The sequence below is a fragment of the Rattus norvegicus genome, chromosome 20 (assembly GCF_021556685.1).
Source record: "Rattus norvegicus strain SHRSP/BbbUtx chromosome 20, alternate assembly SHRSP_T2T, whole genome shotgun sequence".
In the NCBI taxonomy this organism is placed as follows: Eukaryota; Metazoa; Chordata; class Mammalia; order Rodentia; family Muridae; genus Rattus; species Rattus norvegicus.
The window spans coordinates 11,028,177-11,049,819 of NC_141553.1; the positions used below are offsets into that span (position 1 = coordinate 11,028,177).

Below are 21,643 nucleotides of genomic sequence, written 5' to 3' on the forward strand. Positions count from 1 at the left end.
GGACGCTTTCCAGGAGGCTTGACCGGATGGATTCCCCTGGGGATTCGGGTATTAGGGATCAGAGAAGGTGTTTTGGGTTCTCAGTGGTGTATGGTTTATCTCACCCCCTCTCCCGCTAACATGACTCAGGATGCTGAGCAAAGGGTCGCTCCATGCAGCCCTCCATAGCTGAGTGATGCAGCTGAGGACAAGCTGGACCAAATCAAGATCTTCTCGTAATGCAGCCACTCCTGCTGCAGTAGACAGGAGACAATGCTTTGACCTTCCCATGAATCAAAGATCAAAGACCTTATTAGACCAGGCCATCATCCTCCCTGGGGGTGCAGTTGCGCCTCCAGGCCACTGAGAGGCGGTAGCGCGCCGGCATCGTCCAGAACGCTTGACGTTTCGCGTGTTGTGTCGCGTCAATGTGACGTCGCAGTGGTGTCGCGCTGGCGTGACGCACACGTGTCGTCACTCGAGCGCCCCAGCGGAGTGCGTGGTCTCAGGGTCCTGCTCACCATGGTTCCCGGAGTGCCGCTCCCGCCGGAGATCCAGCTGGCGCAGCGTCTGGCGGGCAATGAGCAGGTGACGCGGGACCGCGCGTTACGGAAGCTGCAGAAGTACATCGTGGCCAGGAGTCAGCGAGCGACAGGTACGCGGCCGGGAAGACCGGCGAGCTCCGCCGCGTGGGCCCCGCAGGACCCGGCCTTCGTCTGCGATTCTCTTGGCTCAGACTGACCCGGTCGGACTGCGTGCTTTCCCTCCTCCTGTAGCTTGCTGATGCTCTTCACCGGCCCATACCGACGTCCTGTTTCCTTAACGACACCCCTTTCCCGGGACGTGCATTTTGCTAAGCGATTTCTATGCTTCTGGTCCTCGTGAGTGACCCTCTGTCAGCAGCCTCTGTGTTTCTTGGGTATCCCTCCGCAAGTGCAAATTCTAGATTCGCTGAGCTGTGGTTTGGCCAAGGCCACGGCTTGTATGCTTTAGGAAGTCTCGCAGGGCAGTTTTACACGCTCTAGTCAGAGAACCCCATCTTGGTGAATGCGCCTCACTAAATGACAGTGATGTCCTTTGCTGGCCTGAACTTTGACCGTTCATGTAATGTAATAGACTAACTACAGCTCCTTGGTCTAACACTGGCTTCATTAAATCGTTTCATTAACTATGTACCCGATCCCGAAAGTGTTGTGGTTCTGAATTTTAACCCTGTAGGACTGACACCTGTCTGCCGGTGCATGAAGCTGCTGGGGGCAGTGTGTGTGTGTGTGTGTGTGTGTGTGTGTGTGTGTGTGTGTGTGTGTGTGTGTGAGCTCTTCCAGGCACAGGTATGGCAGTTCTGTTGGAGAATGTTTTGAGGGATGGGCTGACATCACAATCATATTATTCAGGCTTTCCTTCTTGGCTCGGGGTGGTAAGTTCCAGGGTTCACTGAGTCTTACCATTGCTCTTGTGATGCAGGTGGTTTTACTCCAGAGGAGCTTCTAAAAGTATGGAAAGGACTGTTTTATTGCATGTGGATGCAGGACAAGCCCCTCCAGCAGGTGGGTGCCTGGGAAGGTAGCTAAAAAACTGTGACAAGGAGTGGGTGGGGCTTGTGTTTACCCCACCCCCACCCCTTTAATATAGTACCGACTCCTGCTGTTTATAGCAGAAAGTCTGATGGCTCCTGCAGAATAGGCCTTTTGCAGCAAGGAGAGGAGGCTGACTGGCAGCTGGTCCTTTGGAGTAAAGGGTATTGGGGTGTGTTTGCCATCCGAGCACAGTGCTTCAGGGCCTGAGGGTGTGCTTCCTGTTTCCCTCACAGGAAGACCTAGGCAGGACCATTGCCCAGCTCGTCCATGCTTTTCAGACCACAGAGTCACGTGAGTACCACACCGAAGCCAGGCCTGGCCCTGTCAACAACACCAGAGTCGCTGAGATTCAGTGGGACCGAGGCAGCAGCGTGCTCTCAAACCTCACGCAAGCTGTGGGGAGGCGGCTGTGTGGATGCTTGTGGCGTGGAACACGGCCCAGTGCCCAGCCAGCTTCCCTCAGTTTACCAAACAGACATGGCTAAAGAGTGGTGCAGCGTATGACAGCCGGTGTCATGATACCATGGTGCTTAGCTGATGACCTTGACACCCACTCTTACGTGCAGTGACTCAACCCTCTTGACGCTGCTACCCTCATGCAGTTCCTCATGTCATGGTCATAAAGTCATTTTCATCGCTACTTCCTAACTGTAACTTTGCTACTGTTATGAACTGTAATGTCAATATCTGTGTTTTCCAGTAGTCCTGGGTGACCCCTGTGAAAGGGTCATTTGACTCCCAAAAGGGGGTGGAAACTCTCACATCGAGAATGGCTATCTTTGTGTGTTTTCTAGCTCTTCTGTTTCCCATCCCTTCCTGCCCGATGGAATCACTTAGGCAGCCTTGACATGTCCTGAGGTCCAGACCCTGTCGCAGGCCAGCCTAACACTGGGACATAGTATGCCTGAGGCCTCTGCTCTGCTCTGACAGGGAAACCAGATGCTCCTGCTGGCTCCTGTCCTCAGCGAGCTGGGCTTTAGCTACAGGAGACCAAAGTTGGCAAGTTGAGGGATTTGTGCACACCTTCTCAGTTTGGGAGAGTCCCTTCTCCCACCCCTCTTTTCCGAGACAGGTTCTTCCTGTGTCACTCAGGATGGCCTCGAACTTGGGATCTTCCTCCTTCAACTTCCCTGGGTGCTAGCATCTGGGGTCTATGTGGTGACATCAGGATCTCTCTTTAACTGTATGTAAAAGAGAGAATGGATCTGAGCTCCCTGCTCCCTAAGGACTGGCAGGGGAGTTGCTTTGCTGGGTCAAAGCTAAAATGACCACTTGGTAATCTGGTGACTAGGCCACCATGACTGAGCCATCCAAACAGCCCTTTGCTAGCATAGAACTTTGTAGAGAAGAGGAGAGTCCTAGTATCAAGGCTTCCCAGGGCTGGCTCTATTCTTTCTGATGGAGCCTTCTCTGGTTGACTCTGAGTACATGGGTCCACCCTTAAGACCTGCTTTAGTACCCTGAGCAGAGCCCCTCTGTCCACTCCAGGTACATTTTGAAGTACCAAGGGTTTGGAGCTCCTCTATAAGATTTTGGGGGGAGGAGGGCGCAGTTCAGATTTGGCATCCTGTATCTGACTCATCTGCTGTTACTGCAGGGTTAATGGGTCTAGTTGGGCAAGCACCAGGCATCTGCCTACAGTTCTGCCTCAGAGACTCCTTGCTAAAGGCCTCGCTTGGGTGTCGGGAGGGCGTTAGTCCAAGCCAAGGCAGGGACAAAGAGGCCTAGGGAGGATATGTCCCCAGGAGTCACTCCTCTCCCAGTACCTGCTGCTTCTTTGTGTATTTGTTCAGACAACAGAGACTCAGCTCGGTTCGACTGTGCTTGTGGTTTTTGCCCCCTGTGGAACCTGGAAACCCTCTGTTCTGAGAACTGTGAATGAATGATAGGTTCTGTGGGTTTGTGATGTCCCCCCGTCCCCCTCCCCATGGCTCTGGTGTTGACGAGTGCGTCCTTTCTCTCTCTCCTAGAGCACCTGTTCCTGCGGGCCTTCTGGCAGACCATGATCCGAGAGTGGGTGGGCATCGACAGACTGCGTCTGGATAAGTTCTACATGGTGAGGCAGCGTGGCACCCTGGGGTGGAGGAGTCGGCAAGGGCTGGTTTGGAATCTACATATAGCTTGAAGTCTCCATCTTAAGGGCCAGTCAGTGAGAGTTCAAAGCAGGGCTTCTGCCTTGTCTCAGCCCTCCTCACGGAGGTAAAGCCATTCTGACCGCCAGTGAGCCACAGCCCAAGCACATGGCAGAAAGGGGCTTTAGTCCCCCTTGTCCGAAGATCCTCTTCTGGCCCTTGGACTGCATTGTAACCCGTTTTCTTTCTCTTTCTGTGTCGTGCTTCTCTCGGCCACTGTTTATTTTATGTACTTGAGCACACTGTTGCTGTCTTCAGACACACCAGAAGAGGACATCAGATCTCAATACAGATGGTTGTGAGCCACCATGTGGTTGCTGGGAATTGAACTCAAGACCTCTGGAAGAGCAGTCAGTGCTTTAACCACTGAGCCATCCCTCCAGCCCGATTTTTTTTTTTTTCAAGTGTCTTTTTTTATAGGGGAAGTGAGGCCCAGCTTCAGCCTTGGCTGTGTAGTAGCACTGCCTCCTGTGGGAGAGCCTGGTGCACGCCCTGACTGTTCCACTCAGCTCTAGTTTGCAGATCCCAATCACTCATGTGAGTCTGTTGCTCATGAAGCCAAGTGCAGAGCTCGGATCTCCAGGCCCAGGATCCTGAGGGCACGGTGTCACGGACGTTACCGCTCCTGTCTACAGCACTCTGCCCAGTCATATCCCTTGGGACAGGCAGAGGCCTTACCTTCAGGAGACTTCTGGGACACAGGGAAGCTTGCATGGTTTGTTGACTGTCTTCTTACTAACGTGAGTTTCTTTCGTGTCCTAGCTCATGAGGATGGTCCTGAGTGAGTCGCTGAAGGCTGTGAAAACCGGAGGCTGGGAAGAGAGGTGGGTCGCCTGTGGGAGGCAGAGTCACAGGCAGCTTAAGGTCCTGGCCCTGGCTCATCCCAGGAATCCTGAGGTCCTCTTGTGATTCCTCGTTGTCGGCAGGCGGCTTTCGCATAACTTGGTACCACAGGTGGTGCTGAATTAAGATAATGTTATAAATGGTTAAATGATGCTGTCTTTTCCATGCCAGTCATTCTTTTTTTTTTTTTTTCGGAGCTGGGGACCGAACCCAGGGCCTTGCGCATGCTAGGCAAGCGCTCTACCACTGAGCCAAATCCCCAACCCCCATGCCAGTCATTCTATAGTGGGGCACACTTGTGTACGCCGGTCGTAACACGTTTTAACAGGCGGATGGTGTGGGGGCCATTGCTCATCTGGGTCCCTTGCTTTTGACCACAGTGCTTAGGTGGGCTGGCCCATGTCTTCCGAGCAATGGTTGGCTGTGTTCCTATCTGACCTTGACTTCTGTGGCTGCAGCTTCCACTCCCCTGGGGTTCTGCTTCTACTCCTGTCCTTTGGGACACCCACGTAGAGAGCTAACCCCTAGGTGCTGCCTGTTCACCCGTGTCTCTGTCCAAGCTGAGACAGCAGGTTCCTTGTGACAGCCAGAGTTCTACACCACAAAGTGGGTTTCTGAATGTTTTCATGTAACAGTTTTTAAAATAATAAATATTTCAACTTTATTTATTTTGAGTGAAATTTGAGGGCTATAGTGTCTCTCTCCATAGTCTTGGTTGGCCTGAACACACTGTGTAGACCAGACTGGCTTGAGTTCACAGATATCTGCTTCTGCCTCCTGAGTGCACCACCATGCCAGTTGGCCCTCAGAGTAATATTAACCCCAAGAATGGTTGATTTGGAAGTCCCGCAGAGCAGTGCAGGCGTGTTTACACGGCACCATACAGGAATCTTTTCCTTCTTTTTCTTTTGTTTTGCCGGGGTGATGGCAGCAAGAAGAGAAAAGTCTAGATGAAAACTTAGATGTGATTGTGAGTTGTCAGTGGTGCTGACAGGGAGCTGGCCTTGGGGCACCGAGATCAGGCATCCACTGTGAAAACTAGGTCCACACCCCCCTCCTCTCAGAGAATGAGTGCATGCTGGACTGTGGTGGTCTGAACTATTTCCTATGTGTTGTAACTTCCTCATGGTAACAGTGCTGTTTTTGGAGTGTACCCTGAAGGGCCCTGGTCCCTCCCTGGCCTTGGCAGAGCCCACACGGTTTGTTTGTCTGATGTGGCACAGCCTGGCTCGGGAGTTTCTGGTGTTTGCCACATGCAGTCGTGTCATCTGGAGCTTACCTAACTCTGGTCTCTCAATTTGTTTTACGCCTCATCTTGCCATTGGTTTCTTTTCCCCCTGAGCCTGGCAGAGCAGCACGTTTCCTTTCTGTGGTTGGTGCCCGTTTGCTGGAGCCATCCAGGGGCTCCTGAGACAGCATGTGCCACAGTGGCAGTGGTGGAGAGGCTACACTGTTGGCGGTTAGGAGTCTCACGTGCACCGAGTGCTTTGGACTGCTTGTCCTCTGGTACTAGGTCCAGGGCACTGAGACAGGGTAACCTGTGTGCCTGAGAGAGTAACAGCTGCACAGCTGTGCCCGGGAGAGCAACAGCTGCACAGCTGTGCCTGGCAACAGCTTCACAGCTTCCTCATGCTGCCAATAAGGAGCATGCAACAGGGCCTGGGGAGCCCGTCAGGGGGCCTGTGGCCCCAGCCGTTATTGGTGTACCTTCCTCTTTGCCTCTGGTCTGTTCTGACCTGATACCTTTTCCAAGTAGAGAGGATGGGCCTGCAGAGCGTCTCAGTGGCCATATTTCCACGGTGTCTTGAAGATACAAAAGACCTGTGTCTATTCTGTTATATTCGACCTTATATTTATGGCCAAGAGCCAGACTCCTGACAGGTGTCACACAAACCTGGGCCAGCAGGACTCCCTTGTGCCACCTGGGTCTTTTCATATGGGTGCAAAAGGTCAGGTGTGTCCCTGGATGACGCCGCCTACCGGCACATGCATGTTCCTGCCAGAACCCATGTGGAGGGCGCAGGGGCACCGCAGACCTGTGACTGCATGGCCGCACTGTTCTTTGCTTTTCTCTCATCAGACAGATTGAGCAGCTGCTGCAGCTGCTGACCACCGAGATACTGAGCCCTGACAGCCAGGCCCCCAATGGGGTGAAGAGCCACTTCCTAGAGATCTTTCTGGAGGAACTGACCAAAGTGGGCGCTGCAGAGGTGAGGCAGGCTCGGGTGAGGGCTGTGGCGTATAGTGCATGTGTCCAGCACTGAACACAGCTCCTGTCTCTTGGTTTCCATACAGCTCACCGCAGACCAGAATCTGCAGTTCATCAAGCCCTTCTGCCAGATAGCAGCCCGCACTAAGGAGTGAGTAGCGGGCAGTTTTCCTTCCCCTTGGGCTGCAGTGGCCATTGGCCCCCCCATGCTGTGAGAGTGGCAGGGTGTCCGAGAGCCCACACTAATGAGCTCTCTGGCGTCTGCTTCACCCTCAGCTCCCTGGTTTTGCATAAGATCACTCAGAGCATCTTTGAGGCGATCGTGGAACAGGCTCCCTTGGCCATAGAAGACCTCATGAATGAACTAGATGCACAGAGCGGAGAGGGGGAAGGGTCAGACGAGGACGATGGTGATGATGACAGTGACGAGGCCTCAGAGGACGAGCAGGATCTGCAAGACACAGCTCCCAAGAATCAGCCTGCAGGTGAGGCGCCCCGGCCTGTCCTGTCTCGTGCTGGATTGTTGAAGCCGCCCTGGCTGTTCTCTCCAGAGCCCCATTGCTGCGTGGCATGACGTACATTTGGTTTACTCTCCTAAGTCTGTCTCAGATCTTGACTCCCAGCTCAGTCCTGGATGCTCCTATCTAAGGCTTAGTGCTCCCCGGGTCCTGCGTGTACCCTGACCTCTCCGTTCACAGGGGAGCATGCGCCCTGGTTTTGTTTGTGGGTTTGGGGGGTGTTGGGGATGGAACTCAGACTGTATGCACTGGGAACTGCTCTAACCTCAGGTCACACCCAAGCCCTCCCCTGCTCCTTCACCCGGACCCTCCACTTCCAGCAGTCACCTTCCCTCTGCCCCTCTGCCCTGCCCTGCCCTGCCCGCTCTGACCACAGTGCAGCCAGGGACAAAAGATGGTGCTATACGCTCTACTTGTAAACGGCCCCTCGTGGGCTCTGGGTTTGGGCCAGGCTCTGGTAGCAGTGGGCCTTGCTTGGCTTTCTGTCTTGATGCTGTGGTCATGGAGACTCAGAAGAGGGGGTTCTCTCACTGCTGGGGTGTCCTCTTTTAGCTTTGGTGCCAGCTCTGACAGCCCCTTCTTGAGGGTCAGCGGACAGTGCCTGGCATCCTGTGCGTCTTCCCTTCTTTGTCTTAACTTTCCTTTCTTGGTAGCTCAGTCATCCTAAGAGTTTCTAAGGTGAGACCCATTGGTGCCTGCTTGTGGCTCATCAGCCGCTCCACAGCGAGCGTCCTACAGATATTGTCCTGGCCAGAGTGTCCCCCAGCACTGCTGTCCAGAAGCCCTTCACCCGAAGGCTGTGCTGAGTGGGCTGTGGGGGCACAGGCCCATAACCTCAGCACTTGGGAGACAGGAGGATTGCCCATGTTCAGGGCTAGCCTGTGCTATCAGGGGAGAACCAGGCTCTCTCTGTTCCACACCAAGAAGGCACTGCTGTCGAGAGTTCTGAGCACACAGCTCAGCTCCGTGTCCCTAGCTGAGCCAAGCATGGCTCCAGTGGTCCCTGGTCTAGCCCCCTGCTGGGATACCTGAGTCTGCCTTTGCTGCCCAAGGTGCCTACTGGCCCACACCTGCATCCTGGGATGCCCTTCCTCATCTCTATATTCCCATGAGACAGCTGCTGTGCGGTCCCCAGCCTGTGTCAGTGCATGACACGAGGGTCCTCAGTGGCTTGGTGGTGGTACTGGGTCTCCCTGCACTAGGCGGGGTACCTTGAGTTTAGCCTCCACATTTGTTTTTAGGCTCTGTAAGTAGGGCTGACCTTGAGGTGGACGAGGAGGCGTGGGATGACGAGGAAGACACTGGCCCTGTCCTCCAGGTAGGCATCCATGTCTGGGCTACAAGGGTAGCCTCTACCCCCAGCCCTGCTGCCAGGAGGAAGGACAGCAATGGGGATGTGCAGACAGCCCTTATGGAGGCTGGCTTTCGGGGAAGGATGGGTAATTGACCACTGGGCAGCTCCTGGTCACTGCTGAGAGATTGATGCCAGGGCTAAGCAGCACTGCTGCACCCCATGGCGTTCCTTTTGCTTTGAGCTGGTGGCCCGCACCCCCAGGTCTGACCATATTATGGGGGTGCTGGCCTTGAACAGGGTGGCACAGGCTTAGTGGTCTGCATTTGGGTCACAGCCCTGAGTCAGCTCAGGAGACGGGTCAGGCGGATAGGACGGGTCCAATAGAATGTGCTGGGCTCGTTTCATTTGGTTTCTCCCTGTCTGCTGTGGCTAGTTGGAAATTAAAGTTAGAGGGACTTTAATCCCTGCACTCCAGAGTGAGCCACATGGTAAGACCCCTGCTGCAAAAAGAAGCAGGCTGCCTTCTGAGTCCTGTGCTCCCTCGGGCAGGGGTGGTGGCTGCTGGGCGTCGTCTCTCTGCTGGCTTTGCCGAGCGGGTTTGGTTTGCGCCTGTGCTGGAGCAGGGAATGTCGGTGATGGCCAAGTGTCTCCTCAGCCCGGGAGTGGGGTTTTGTGTTCAGTCACATGGACACTGACTGAACCTTGTATTTCTCACTTCTTTTTGAAACAGTTTGACTACGAGGCAGTGGCTAACAAACTGTTCAAGCTGGCCAGTAGACAGAGCACCCCCTCTCAGAACCGGAAGCGCCTCTACAAAGTGATCCAAAAGTGAGTCAGGAGGCCTGGCCTTGCCCCTGCTGTCTCCTTCATGGCAGTCAGCCTGTGTGCTTACTGCCCAGCCCCACCCCCACGGCCTTTCCTGCGTGCTGTCCTGTGAGGTGGCCTGAGCCAGGGGGACTCAGAAGTTGGGAAGGCGTCTCATTGAGCTGGTCGCCCATGAGGACTCATCTGGCAGAGCCACACTGAGTGATGTCCTCTGTCTTCTCTTTCAGGCTGCGGGACCTGGCTGGAGGTGAGGCTCTGGTGGGCACTGAGATGGTCCCCCAATACACACACGCACGCACGCAATCAATCGAGAGGTCTACGGTGGTCTGTGTTGGTGGGGGAAGGGTTAGGCTCAAAGGCCCCACAGCACTCACTGTTCCTCCATGCCTGCTGGGAGGTGCTCAGGCCTCATCACCAGTCCTGGCCCCTGGAGGCCTTGCCACCTTTTACTGTCCTGTCCTGTCTCGCCAGTGAAACCGGCCTCTCTTCTCACCAGAACATACCTTGATGCTTCATGCAGCCATGAACCCATGTCCAGTATTTGTAGATGAAGTTCACACAGGAGTGATTGTGTATTGTGCGTGTGGTGGGTTTCTAACCAGTGTCCAGGAAGCCCCTGCAGTGCAGGGGTCACCGAGGCACATGTGTAGCCTCACGAGCACAGGCCTGTACTGCCCAGCTGGAATAGACATGTGCCTCAGACTGCCTCTGTGTTTCTCTGGTTCTGAGCTGGGTCTGTGTGCACCGGGACACGGATCTCAGCATCTCGGTCCTTCCTGATCCCGTGGAGTGGTAATGTAAGCAGGCCTGGCAGAATGGAGGTGGTCCACCCCCTCATTTCTGCCTGACTGTCATCCTGGTTCTCAGGCATTTTCCCTGAGGATGATGTCCCTGAAAAAGCCTATAAGAAGCTGCTAGAAGGGAGGCGGAAACGGAAGAAGAAAAAGAAGCGCTTGCCCACACTGCAGCCTCAGAATAAGGAAGGTAGGGAGGACCCTAGGTGGTGATTAACCTATGGACTACCTCACTTCCCCTGTCCCCTGCTGGTCCCGCCTTCATGCACAAACACCCACCTTGCACCTGGCCTGGGGACCCCGCCCTTGTCACTCTTCCCTTTTTGGTTGTAAGTGGGGCCCGCCCTCAGCCCGTGGTGCCTGAGCTCCGGCTGGACCACCTCTCTTTGGCTCTGTTGCTGTCTTTGGTCTGAGCCTGTCTGTCCTGTCTCCTTATGATCCTGAATCCTCCACCTGTGTAACCATTGGTTTCAGGTCCTCTGTCCCAGCCTTCCTGCTGTGTATGCTGGCTTATAGCACTCTTGCTAAAGACTGTCTGGGGCCTGCTGTGCAGTGCTGGGGCCCTGCCCTGAGCTGACCTAGGATCTGCCCTGGGAAGGGTCCCCTTGCCTCTGGCCCAGCTACCTCCACACTGAAGCCCATCCATATTGGTGGCAGCTGGGCAGTATCTTCTGCCCAGCCTGCCCTGGCCCAGCCTCAGCCCAGACACTGTCTTTAAGCCCCGACCTAGCAGGTTGAGTTATGTTTGCTGGCCTCGAGGTACAGCCCCGGCCCTCTTGTCAGATATCTCTACCTCTCTTCCTGCATTGTCCTCACACCCTGCTCCATGGTTTGGCCCTTCATCCTGGCCCTGTCCTCTGGGGATCACTTCCTGAGCCCAGCCTCCCTGAGACATCCTGGCTCCCAGATGATGCTCACATCACTTGGGTGCGCTCTCCATATCATATCCCTCCCCCATCAGTGGCCATGGCTGGTGCTGTCCCCTGGGCTGGCATTGCAGTGGAGTCAGGTGACATACTGTCCTACTGTCCCAGCAATTTGTTCTCGATCCTCACTTTGTCCACAGGGGGGAGCGAGACAGAAGCCTCAAGTGCAGACCCAAGCCGGGGAAGGAAGAGGAAGAGGAGCAGGAAGACGGATGAGAAGGCTGGCCAAAGAGGGCCTCCTGGGAAGAGGAGGAAGCCCGGGGCTAGAGCCAAGGGGCCTAGGGTCCAGCAACCAAAGAGGAAGAAGAAAGGATCATCACAGAGTGCGAAGTGAGGTGCACAGCCCAGGCCGGCTGGCCTCCTTACTGGCATGAGGTGAATGGGGCCAGGCTCTCTGCGCATGCTCCTGCAGCCTCTGGATGCCAAGGCTCTGAGCGCTCTATAGGGGAGGAGGATGAAAGAGGAGACCCCTGGTTAGTCCTGGCCTTCAGGAATGCTCCTGCCTCAGCTATGGCCTGCATATCAGAAATTCATTCCGAACACTCAAAATTTTACTCGTACATAGCTGTGGCTGTGCCTGATCCTGACCAGAGAGGCCAGAAGATCTGGAGACTGAGTCCAGCCTGGGTCGTAGGGCAAAACCCTGTCTCCGCTTCCCTCCCCTACAGTAAGGAAAACAAAACTGAGTAACTGTGTGACCACCGTCAACTCCATCCTGGGCTGCCCACCAAATAAACTGCGGGACCTTACAACACATGGCTGCTTCTCCCCTTTTTGGATATCCGTGTGTATTGGAGGGTGTGGGTGGGGCGTTTTCATCTGCTTTTGTGTTTGTGTGCATCTGAGAACCCCACCAAAGAGCCCACCAGGCCTGTGTGTTCATGCTCCGTGCCCCACCTCAGACTTGCACTGTAACGGGTTCTCATGAGGTTGCTGTGACTGAGGTGACAGGGCCATGGCAGGAAGGCCTGGCTGTTGTACCACCTCTCTTTGGGACACTATTTACACAGCATTTATAGAGACCCCAGCAGGCGGCCTGGGCATGACCTGCCTGGGCTCTTATTCTGAGTAGAGCAGAGCCAGGCCCTGCTGCTATGGGCTTGTCCCTCCCTGGGGGTCACCACTGGGGCAGCCAGGCTGCAGGAGGCCAGGTGAGGGGGAAGGACAGTGCCAAAGCCATCTGTGCTCCTGGAGGCTGTGGCGGCCTAAACACATCCCAGAGTGCCCCGGAGACAACAGTGGGCCTTGTGGCTCACCATCCTGAGATCTGCTCCACTTTAGGACAGACACCAGGCGTGGCGACACTCTGGTTCTAGTCTGCGGCTCAGCTGTAGAGTTCCTGCTATTGACTGAGGCCCTGGGTGCCAGGCCTGTGTCCTGGGGACAGCCTGCAGCCCGCACCACCATGTGAAGCACTTGGCAACTGCTTGACCTCAGACATGATTCACCCAAGTCCGCTGTCATGGACTGTGGGTCCTTATTGATGGAGATCAGACAGTGTCACGCACACCAGAGGGTAGCATCACCTGTGTGAAAGTGCTCACCTCTAATCCTGCGTGAACAGCTTTGGGAGCAGGCACAGGGCACGCCATCCACCCACTGTCTCATTCGGGAGTTATTGGGATATTCTCAGACTGGGCAGCCACCAGCACTTACTCTCAGTTTCCCTGATGTGCTTTGGCCAGCACCCCTCCCTGGGCTGGCAGCCTCTGGTCTGTGTCCTGTGCTGGGCCCCCAGCTCCGCATGTGCGTGCTTGGGCTTGCGTGGTGCATTTCACTGAGCTGTTCTCAGGGCTCATGCCTGCATCCTGTGCTGGAGCTTCCCTGTGTGATAACACCCCCCAGAGCATGTTTCATGCCTGTGCACACCTGGGCTGTGTGCCCCGGGCTGTGAGGGGATCATGCCTCTCAGATGTACATTGTGCGCATGCGTCTTTACTGCTCTCCGGGAGACACCCGGGAGGGCAGCTGTTTGAAGGACAATCAGGCTTTTCTGCAGCCTGACCTGTGGCAGACTTCCATATGACAACCCCTGCTCCCTGTGTGACCCTGCAGTGTGACCCTCAACTGCCAGTCGGTGGCTTGGTCAGCTCCATACATGAGTGAACCAAGTGACCCAGCAGTACGTCCTATTCAGTGTGGGAGCCTGCCTGCCGTGCCCTGCCCTGTCGGGTGTGGCAGTTCATACAGGTGCTCTCCTGGTCTTCCTTGTTCTTTTCTGGGCAGTCCAACTAGTCCATCTAAGGAGGTGATGGACCAGGAGAGGCCCTGCCTCCCTGAGTGTGTGACCTCCGTCAGGAAACAGGCCCTTCTCCAAGCTCATGCACACATGAACACACAGGGGAGAGAAGGAGATGCTTGGTACTGATGCGGGGAGGGGGCTTCCAGGATCCCCACAAACACTGAGCATCACTAGAGTCCCTCTCCAAATGCTGTCTTCACAGAACCCCCGCACACCTTCCTATGCACTGCATGTTCACATCTGGTACAACGGAGAAGTCTACACCAATCGCTGCCATGCTGTGTTAGGCAAATACGGGCACGGAGGGAAGGCACATGCAAGTTCGGTGCAGACCACGCTCTATTTGAAACTATTGATTTCAAGTAGTCTGCACCTACAGGTTTTTGAATCCCCAAGTTGGAAGTCTATAGTAGCTATGGAGGGGTGAACTGAATGTAATTTATTTTTAATATTTCTCAGGCCTGGCAGTAATGGTGCATGCTTTTAATCCCAGCACTCAGGAGGCAGCAGAGGTAGGAGAATCAAGGCCAGTCAAACAAACCCCTCCCCACCTTACACACGCACACGCACACGCACACGCGCACACAACCTTTCATGGCAGTAGGGATGATGTCTGAAGGTTAGAGAGCAGGCAAAAGCCCAAGCCCGGGGTGTTACGGCTTGGATCAGATCTGAAGGTTGTCCTGGGGCCCTTAAGGTTTTCTCTTAAGGTCACCAGGTGATCAAACAAGAAGACAAGAACAGCCCCCCTCCCCCATCACACTATGCACACGGGAGGACAGCCTGCTTTGTTAAGAGCCTACTGAATTAAGTACCAATCTCATCTGTTTCTATGCTTTCTTAACTGCCCCACTGGATTTGATGTGGGCTCTGCCCCTCTTGTGAGTCTGTGCCCAGAGAGGATGCTTTGGCTGAACCCAGACCTCACCTGATCCTCGAGCCTGTTCACATCCTCCCTTTCTCTGTTAGACTCCTTTCCACAGGCTCTGACCAAACTGAGCTCCGACCAAACCTCACGGTTCTATGCCTGGTTCCACAGCTCCGGCAGAGCCACTTACCTGCTTTCTCAGGGTTCCTGTTGCTGTGATGAACACTGTGACCAAAAGCAATCTGGGAAGGAAGGACATCAGGGCAGGAACCTGAGGGCAGGAACCTGGAGGCAGGAGCTGACACAGAGGGCATAGAGGGATGCTGCTTACTGGCTTGCTCTCCATGGCTTGCTCAGCCTGCTTTTTATAAAACCCACCACCTGCCCAGGGGTGGCTCCACCCGCAATGGGCTGAGCCCTCCTACATGACCAGGAAAATGTCCTGCAGGTTTACCTACAATCTGGTCTTTTAGCGGGGACCCTCTCAATGGAGGCACCCTCCCTTCAGATGACTATAGCTTATGTCAAGTTGGCGAGAAACTAGGCAGCAAAACTCACTCTTTTGCCAACTTGACAGAAACATTACACAAAGCCACATGCTTTTTTGTTTCACACATTAATATCAGCATCACAATATAAAACATTTTATAAACTTAAGTCCATGGTCTTAGAAATTCAAACACTGTAGAAGTTCAGTCTTTTAAAACAAACAAACAAACAAACAAACAAACAAACAGGGGCTGGAGAGATGGCTCAGCGGTTAAGAGTACCGACTCCTCTTCCAGAAGTCCTGAGTTCAATTCCCAGCAACCACATGGTGGCTCACAACCATTTGTAATGGGATTCAATGCCCTCTTCTGGTGTTTCTGAATACAGTAACAGTGTACTCACATACATAAAAAAATAAATAAATTTTTAAAAACAAACAAGCAAACAACAACAACAACAACATCCTTAGTCTGAGGGCTGGGGGCTGGAGAGATGGCTCAGTGGGTTCAATTCCCAGTAACCACAACCATCTGAAATGCAGATCTGAAATGGGAATCTGATGCCCTCTTCTGGTGGATTTGAAGACAGTGACTGTGTGTGTGTGTGTGTGTGTGTGTGTGTGTGTGTGTGTGTGTGTAAAATCTGTAAAGGGAGGAGGAGGAGGAGGAGGAGGAGGAGGAGGAGGAGGAGGAGGAGGAGGAGGAGGAGGAGGAGGAGGAGGGGATTTAAAAAAAAAATCCTCAGTCTGGCCAGGCAGTGGTGGTACACATCTTTAGTCCCAGCATTTCAGGAGGCAGAGGCAGGCAGATCTCTGAGTCTGAGGCCAGCCTGGTCTAGAGTTCTAGGATAGCCAGGGCTGTGTAGAGAGACCCTGCCTCAAAGTGAATGAATGAATGAGTGAATGAATTAATGAATGAGTAAACTGAAGTGGAAGTCTCATCCTGCCTTGTGTTCCATTCGAGCACCACAGCTGTCCGGTTCGGTGGCAAGTCACAGGTGCAGAGCCCCAACTATTTTAGAACCTTTCATCACCCCCACAGGAAGAGCCCTCCCTTCCTCAGCGTCCCTTCCCCTGGAGCCGACTTGGGGGAAATCTAGGTAGGCTGTATGCTCAGCAGCTCTGTGTGACAGGGGACAGGCTGTGGCTCACAGACTGAGGTGCACATTCCTCACACGGTTAAATGGCAGGATACAGACCACAGGACCCTGCCGGAGGGAGCACCGCCATTTCTTCTCTTCTTAAAGTAGCCACCAGCAGGTTCTGACTGGAGACCACGCCCCCCTTCCCTTTGCATGTCATTTCCCTCAGCTGGTTCTCAGACAGGTCCCCAGGAAGGTCACACTACAGACATCTCTGTAGCCCGTGAGCTTGCACACGTGTACAGGCTGAGATCTCCACGCATCAGTCAATCACTCATGCACCTTTGTAGCCTTCCATCGATTCTCTACCTTCCCTAACAGCTAGTGTGTATCTTCTATCGTCTGCCCGCCCACCATTGCCCTCTACCCATGTTTTAATTGCTCTGTCAATCACCCCCGTACTGAAATCACTGTGGAGCTCCTTGTTGGCGGGGAGCTTTGGTCTGTACCCTAGGAGAGGGACAGGGTAGAGGGGAAGCCAGTGGGAACGTCTCTGAAGTCCCCAGGTGGAGTTCCAGCATGTGCCACTAGGGGCCGCCTGGTGTTGGTTAAGGCTCTGGAGTCAGCAGGAGAGCATTTCCAGTTTCTTAAGTGCTGGCTGTGGTTTCCAAGGGAACAAGCTTGGAGGAGGCAGGGAGGCACTTTCCTCCCAGAACTTCTCAACAGTTGAAGTGCACCTCCGTGACCTGCATGGAGTCCTGTTGGCAGTCTCCGACCCACCTCTGCTTCTAACCAGACTATGATGCGCTCTGGACAAGTGTATCTTTGTCACAATTTTAACACGTCTCTGACTTGATGGAAATTGGAGGCATACCTTTCTCTGTCTCTGTTTCTGTATATCTCTCTTTCTGTCTCCCTCTCTTTCTCCTCCTCCTCCTCCTCCTCCTCCTCTTCCTCCTCCTCTTCCTCTTCTTCTTCTTCTCCTCCTCCTCCTCTTCCTCCTCTTCCTCCTCCCTCTTCCTTCGCCTCCTCCTCTTCCTCCTCCTCCTCTTCCTCTTCCTCCTCCCTCTTCCTTCTCCTCCTCCTCCTTCTCCTCCTCCTTCTCCCCCCTCCCCTTCCTCTCCTTCTCTACCTTCTCCTCCTCCCTCCCCCTCCTCTTCCTCCTTTTTCTTTTTCTTCTTTCTGGGATCAGTCTAAAAAATGGACTGTTTTGTGAAGTAAGCCTGAGTAACCTCTAGCTCTTGCTAAGGGGAGTAGGAAGGACACCCCTCCCCCAGTGAAATAGTAACCTAGACAATAAAAGTGGGCATCGGTTCCTCTGCCTTGGGGTCTCTGTGATTGGACTGAGCGAGGCTTTACTTCCTTGAATGGGAAAGGGATTTCTGCACAAAGCTGAGACCTCTGATTGGTTCCTGTAGGCCAGACCCCAACAAAGAGATGTGACAAAAGCACCTACCCCATTTCCCTGCCCAGTCTTAGTGATGCCTGGAGCCCACTGGGCTTCAGAGGTGTCTCTGGGGCTACCAGGTGCAGCCAAGACAGGAAACCCAGGGTTCCCCTGCGTCAGGTCAGTCTGCTGGTCCAAGTGGAGATGCATATTACCCAGCAGGCCAGTGCCACTCATGTGACTCTCCCAGACTGTGTTGTCCCATCTGCCCACTATTCCCTATACCTGCCTAGTTTCCATTCTGTTGATGCCTTGTGGGACTCTGGAGATGTGTTCAGAAAGCCTAGCACTTACAGGGGGGTGGGTGTTTGTGGCTGTTTGCTTTACTCTAGAAAGTTTAAACAGTTGGCCAGGCATGGTGGTGCATGCCTTTAATCCCAGCACTTGAGGCAGAGGCAGGGGGATCTCTGTGAGTGTGAGGCCAGCCTGGTCTACAAAGTGGGTTCCAGGACAGCCAGAACCATTACACAGAGAAACCTTGTCCCCTCAAAACACAAATAAACAGGCTGTAGAGATGGCTCAGCGGTTAAGAGTACTGACTGCTCTTCCAGAGTTCCTGAGTTCAAATCCCAGTAACCACATGGTAGCTCATGACCACCTGTAATGGGATCTGATGCCCTCTTCTGGTGTGTCTGAAGACAGCTACAATGTAAATATAGTAAATAAATCTTTAAAAAAACCAACCAAACAAAACCTGTCTCAGACTCACCTTGTTCAAGGCAATGGAAGCATTAGTCCACTGGTCTCTGGCTCTCTCCTCCACGGTGACTTTTGTTTTCTCATGGTGCACCCTTGATGTAGCATACACCAGATCTGGGGTGCAGGCAGGGACCCAGGACCAGGGCAGGGCTACAGAGTGGGAGTGGACATCCTTCCTAAATATAAGATACTGAGACTGCTTAAGAGATCTACCTTTTTTCCCTTCTTCCATTCACTGGCAATGTCATACCAGCCATGGCCTGGTTACCTTGTTTCAGTCACCAGGAAATCAGTGCTAAGAAGTTCACATTGTCTCCTGAGAGGGGCACCACACACACCAAGTCCTCACATCAAGTCACTCAGCTGTGTGCCCGCCCACAAAGGGTCATCTTTAAATTTTTTTTTTTAAAAAATTATTAGTGTGTATAGGGGGAGCGTGTGCATGCCTTGGCACTCCTGGGGTGGGGGTGGGGGGTCAGAGGATAATTTCTCCAGAGTCCGTTCTCCCACTGTGGATATGGGGACGGATCTCAGGTGGCCTTTCTTTGTATTCAGACAACCCTCTTCCCCAGCCTATCCCTTTTAAAAAAGATTTATTTATTTATTATATATAAGTATTCTGTAACTGTCTTCAGACACACCAGAAGAGGGCATTGGATCTCACTACAGATGGTTTTGAGCCACCATGTGGTTGCTGGGATTTGAACTCAGGACTTCTGGAGGAGCAGTCATTGCTCTTAACCCCTGAGCCGTCTCTCCAGCCCCCAACCTCTCTTATTAGGGGTTTTTATTCTCATTAAGGAAAGAGAGAGTTAGAGGTAAGGAGACAGCCATCCCTGGTAACATGACTGTCCCCAGATCTTGAGAGGGGACCCACAGCATGCAAGGCTATAGAGGAAAACCACGTGGGGAAGCCTTTGATGACCAGGAAGCAGAAAGAACAAGAGGAGGTGGGGCACGAACTGATCTGGTTGGGGTTTTGTCAATTTGACACAACTAGGCATAGCTGGGGAGACGGAATCTTTTTTTTTTTTTTGGAGCTAAGGACCAAACCCAGGGCCTTGAGCTTGCTAGGCAAGCACTCTACCACTGAGCTAAATCCCCAACCCCGGGAGAGGGAATCTTAACTGAGAAAATGCTTCCATAAGATTGGCCTACAGGCAAGTCTGCAGGACATTTTCTTGGTTAATGACTGGTGTGGGGAGGCCCAGAATACCTACTGTGGGTGCTGCCACCCCTGGGCAGGTGAGTGTGGATGGTATAAGGAAGAGGGTTGAACAAGGCATTGAGAAGCAAGCCAGTAAGCAGCGTTTCTCCACAGCCTCTGCTTCAGTTCCTGCTTCCAGGTTCCTGCCCTGCTTGAGTTCCTGCCTTAGCCTGCCTCAACCTGGGATTTATAGGCCAAATAAATATTTTCCTCAGCAAGCTGCTTTGGTCACTATTTTATCACAGCAATAGGAGCCTAACCAAGACGGGGATCTTGTGTGGTTTCTGTGGGTCAAATTTAACCGTGAGGCGAAGCAGGTAGCTGAGGATAGGCTGGTATGGGGTATTTCGGCAGGCTTGGAACATGGGCACTGTCCCCTGGTGTTTGGTCCCTGTCTGAAGTGAGGAGAACAAGGTAGAAATCCTTTAGAAACTGAGTGGGCGAGGGCCTGGACACCCAGATGTGGGTCAACAGTGGGCTCTAGGGATGCTTGGTCAGTATCTCTAGAAAGCCCAATGCCAGTTGAGCTGTCTCTTCAGGCCAGCACAGCCCTGGGTGCCATAGCATTAGCTACAGAAGCTAGAAAATGTGTTCTACACAACCCAGCTTCCTCACCCGCTGGCTTCCCGGGTTTTGCCCACGGCAAAGGTCAGGGAGGAGAGGGAGAGAGATAGGGACTTGACCCATTCTCTTCCCCCCCTATGAGTGTTTCTATATCACAGAAAACAGTTGCAGCTCAATCTTTTTTTTTTTTTTTGCAGGTTATAGCAATTTACTTCACATAGGAACAATATATTTCCCGCCTACAATTTTCATTGAATATCAACAAAAATAATCTGTACAGAAAACCCAAAGGCAATCATATAGCATAGCATGTAAAATGTGCAAATATGCTTTAAACTGCAGTTACTGTGTAGCACTTGCAAGATAGAACTGCATAGCAATTCTAGTTAACCTAGTAATTGTTTGCAGGTAGTCAATGCAAATGTTCAAGGCACAACTAAGAGTTGGTACACAAGTGTGTGACACATCCCCCTCAGATCATGTATTTGAAGACATTAAAATAACATGATGGTATGTTTATATTTCATTACATAATGGCAGCTCAATCTTCATTAGTTATCTCTGGTGCTTGGAAACCCGGTGGAGACAACAGCCACAGTGGGAAATTCCACCTGAGTCCAGTAGAGGGCGCTGTTGATTAGGCAGAGAGCAGGTTCCGAATGCACAGAGGCAATCCAGGCATGTCAGACACACGAAACCAGATCTGGAACCCCATACAGAGCCTGGGTGTGGATTGTGTACATGTGTGCATGTGTGTGGAGAGGATCATCCCCACTGTAGCTCACTTTAACATCGCTGAATCCGTGCTCTGTCACTTTAACATGTGTGGAAGATAAAGAACTTACAGTACAAAGAAGAACTTTTTTTTTCTTTCTGTTTGTTTTTCTCACAGTTTGGAAAGTAGCAGGCTATGGTCAATTAGCTCCATTACTCTGGGGTCTCTGATGAGTCTCAGCCTGACAGGAGCATGTGATAGAGCAGAACTGATCATCTTGGTGTCCTGGTTGTAAAAACAAACAAGCCGAGAGAGAGAAATTGCTGAGGCCCTATGGTGCCTTTCAGAGCTCTCCCTCCAGTGAGGATTTCCTACTAGGTTCCTCCCCTAGAAGGTTCCACTACCTTTCAATCTAGCCAAGCTGGGGCCAGGCTCTGGGGAACAGCCAACATTCAAATGACAGCGATATCAGAGAAACCTGTAGTGAAATTGATGCTATAAAAAAATGTAGTAGTGGCTGTGAGCGGTGGAGGTGCGCACCTTTAATCCAGCACTCGAGAGATGGAGGCGAGTGGATCTCTGAGCTGGAGGCTAGCCTAGTCTACAGAGTGAGTTCGAGGACAGCAAGGGCTGTACAAAGATACCCTGTCTCAAAAACCCAAAACCAGAGAGAGGGGAGGAGGGGAAGAGGGAGGAGAGAGGGAGAGGGGGAGGAGGGAGGGGGAGGGGGAGGAAAGGGGGAAAGGGAGGAGGGGGGAGAAGGAGGAGAGGGAGGAGAGGGGAAGAGGGGGGAGGGGGGAGGGGGAGAGGGAGGAGGGGGAGAGGGAGAGGGAGGAGGGGGGAGAGGGAGGAGAGGGAGGAGAGGGGAGAGGGAAGAGAGAGGAGAGGGGGAGAGGGGGAGAGGGAGGAGATGGGGGAGGCAGAGAGGAGAGAGAGGAGAGAGAGGAGAGGAGAGGGGGGAGAGAGAGGGGAGAGAGAGGGAGAGAAAGGGAGAGGCAGAGGCAGAGGCAGAGGCAGAGGCAGAGACAGGCAGACAGAGAGACAGAAAGACAGAGACAGAGACAAAGACAGACAGAGACAGAGACAAAGACAGACAGAGACAGAGAGACAGAGGCAGACAGAAAACTTACTAATTGGGAAATGCTAAGTCACACAGTTGAATTTTGCTAAAGGAGGCTGGCTACCTCCAGTAGGACTGGAGGGTAGTGTGCTAACCAGGCACGTTGGGAACTTTG

At 53.2% G+C, this 21,643-nt stretch overlaps 1 protein-coding gene across 2 annotated transcripts; it reads left to right on the plus strand.

Annotated features, from left to right (window-relative positions):
* Positions 1–455: 455 nt before the first annotated feature.
* Rrp1 (ribosomal RNA processing 1) lies at positions 456–11,853 on the plus strand. 2 transcript variants are annotated; one of them, NM_001012073.1, is given in 13 exon segments: positions 461–634; positions 1,444–1,526; positions 1,790–1,847; positions 3,527–3,612; positions 4,451–4,512; positions 6,612–6,741; positions 6,827–6,891; positions 7,017–7,225; positions 8,500–8,576; positions 9,283–9,380; positions 9,605–9,624; positions 10,245–10,361; positions 11,238–11,849. In NM_001012073.1, coding segments are annotated over 13 exon segments (1,332 nt in total). In that variant the 5' UTR covers positions 461–501; the 3' UTR covers positions 11,432–11,849.
* Positions 11,854–21,643: the final 9,790 nt, after the last annotated feature.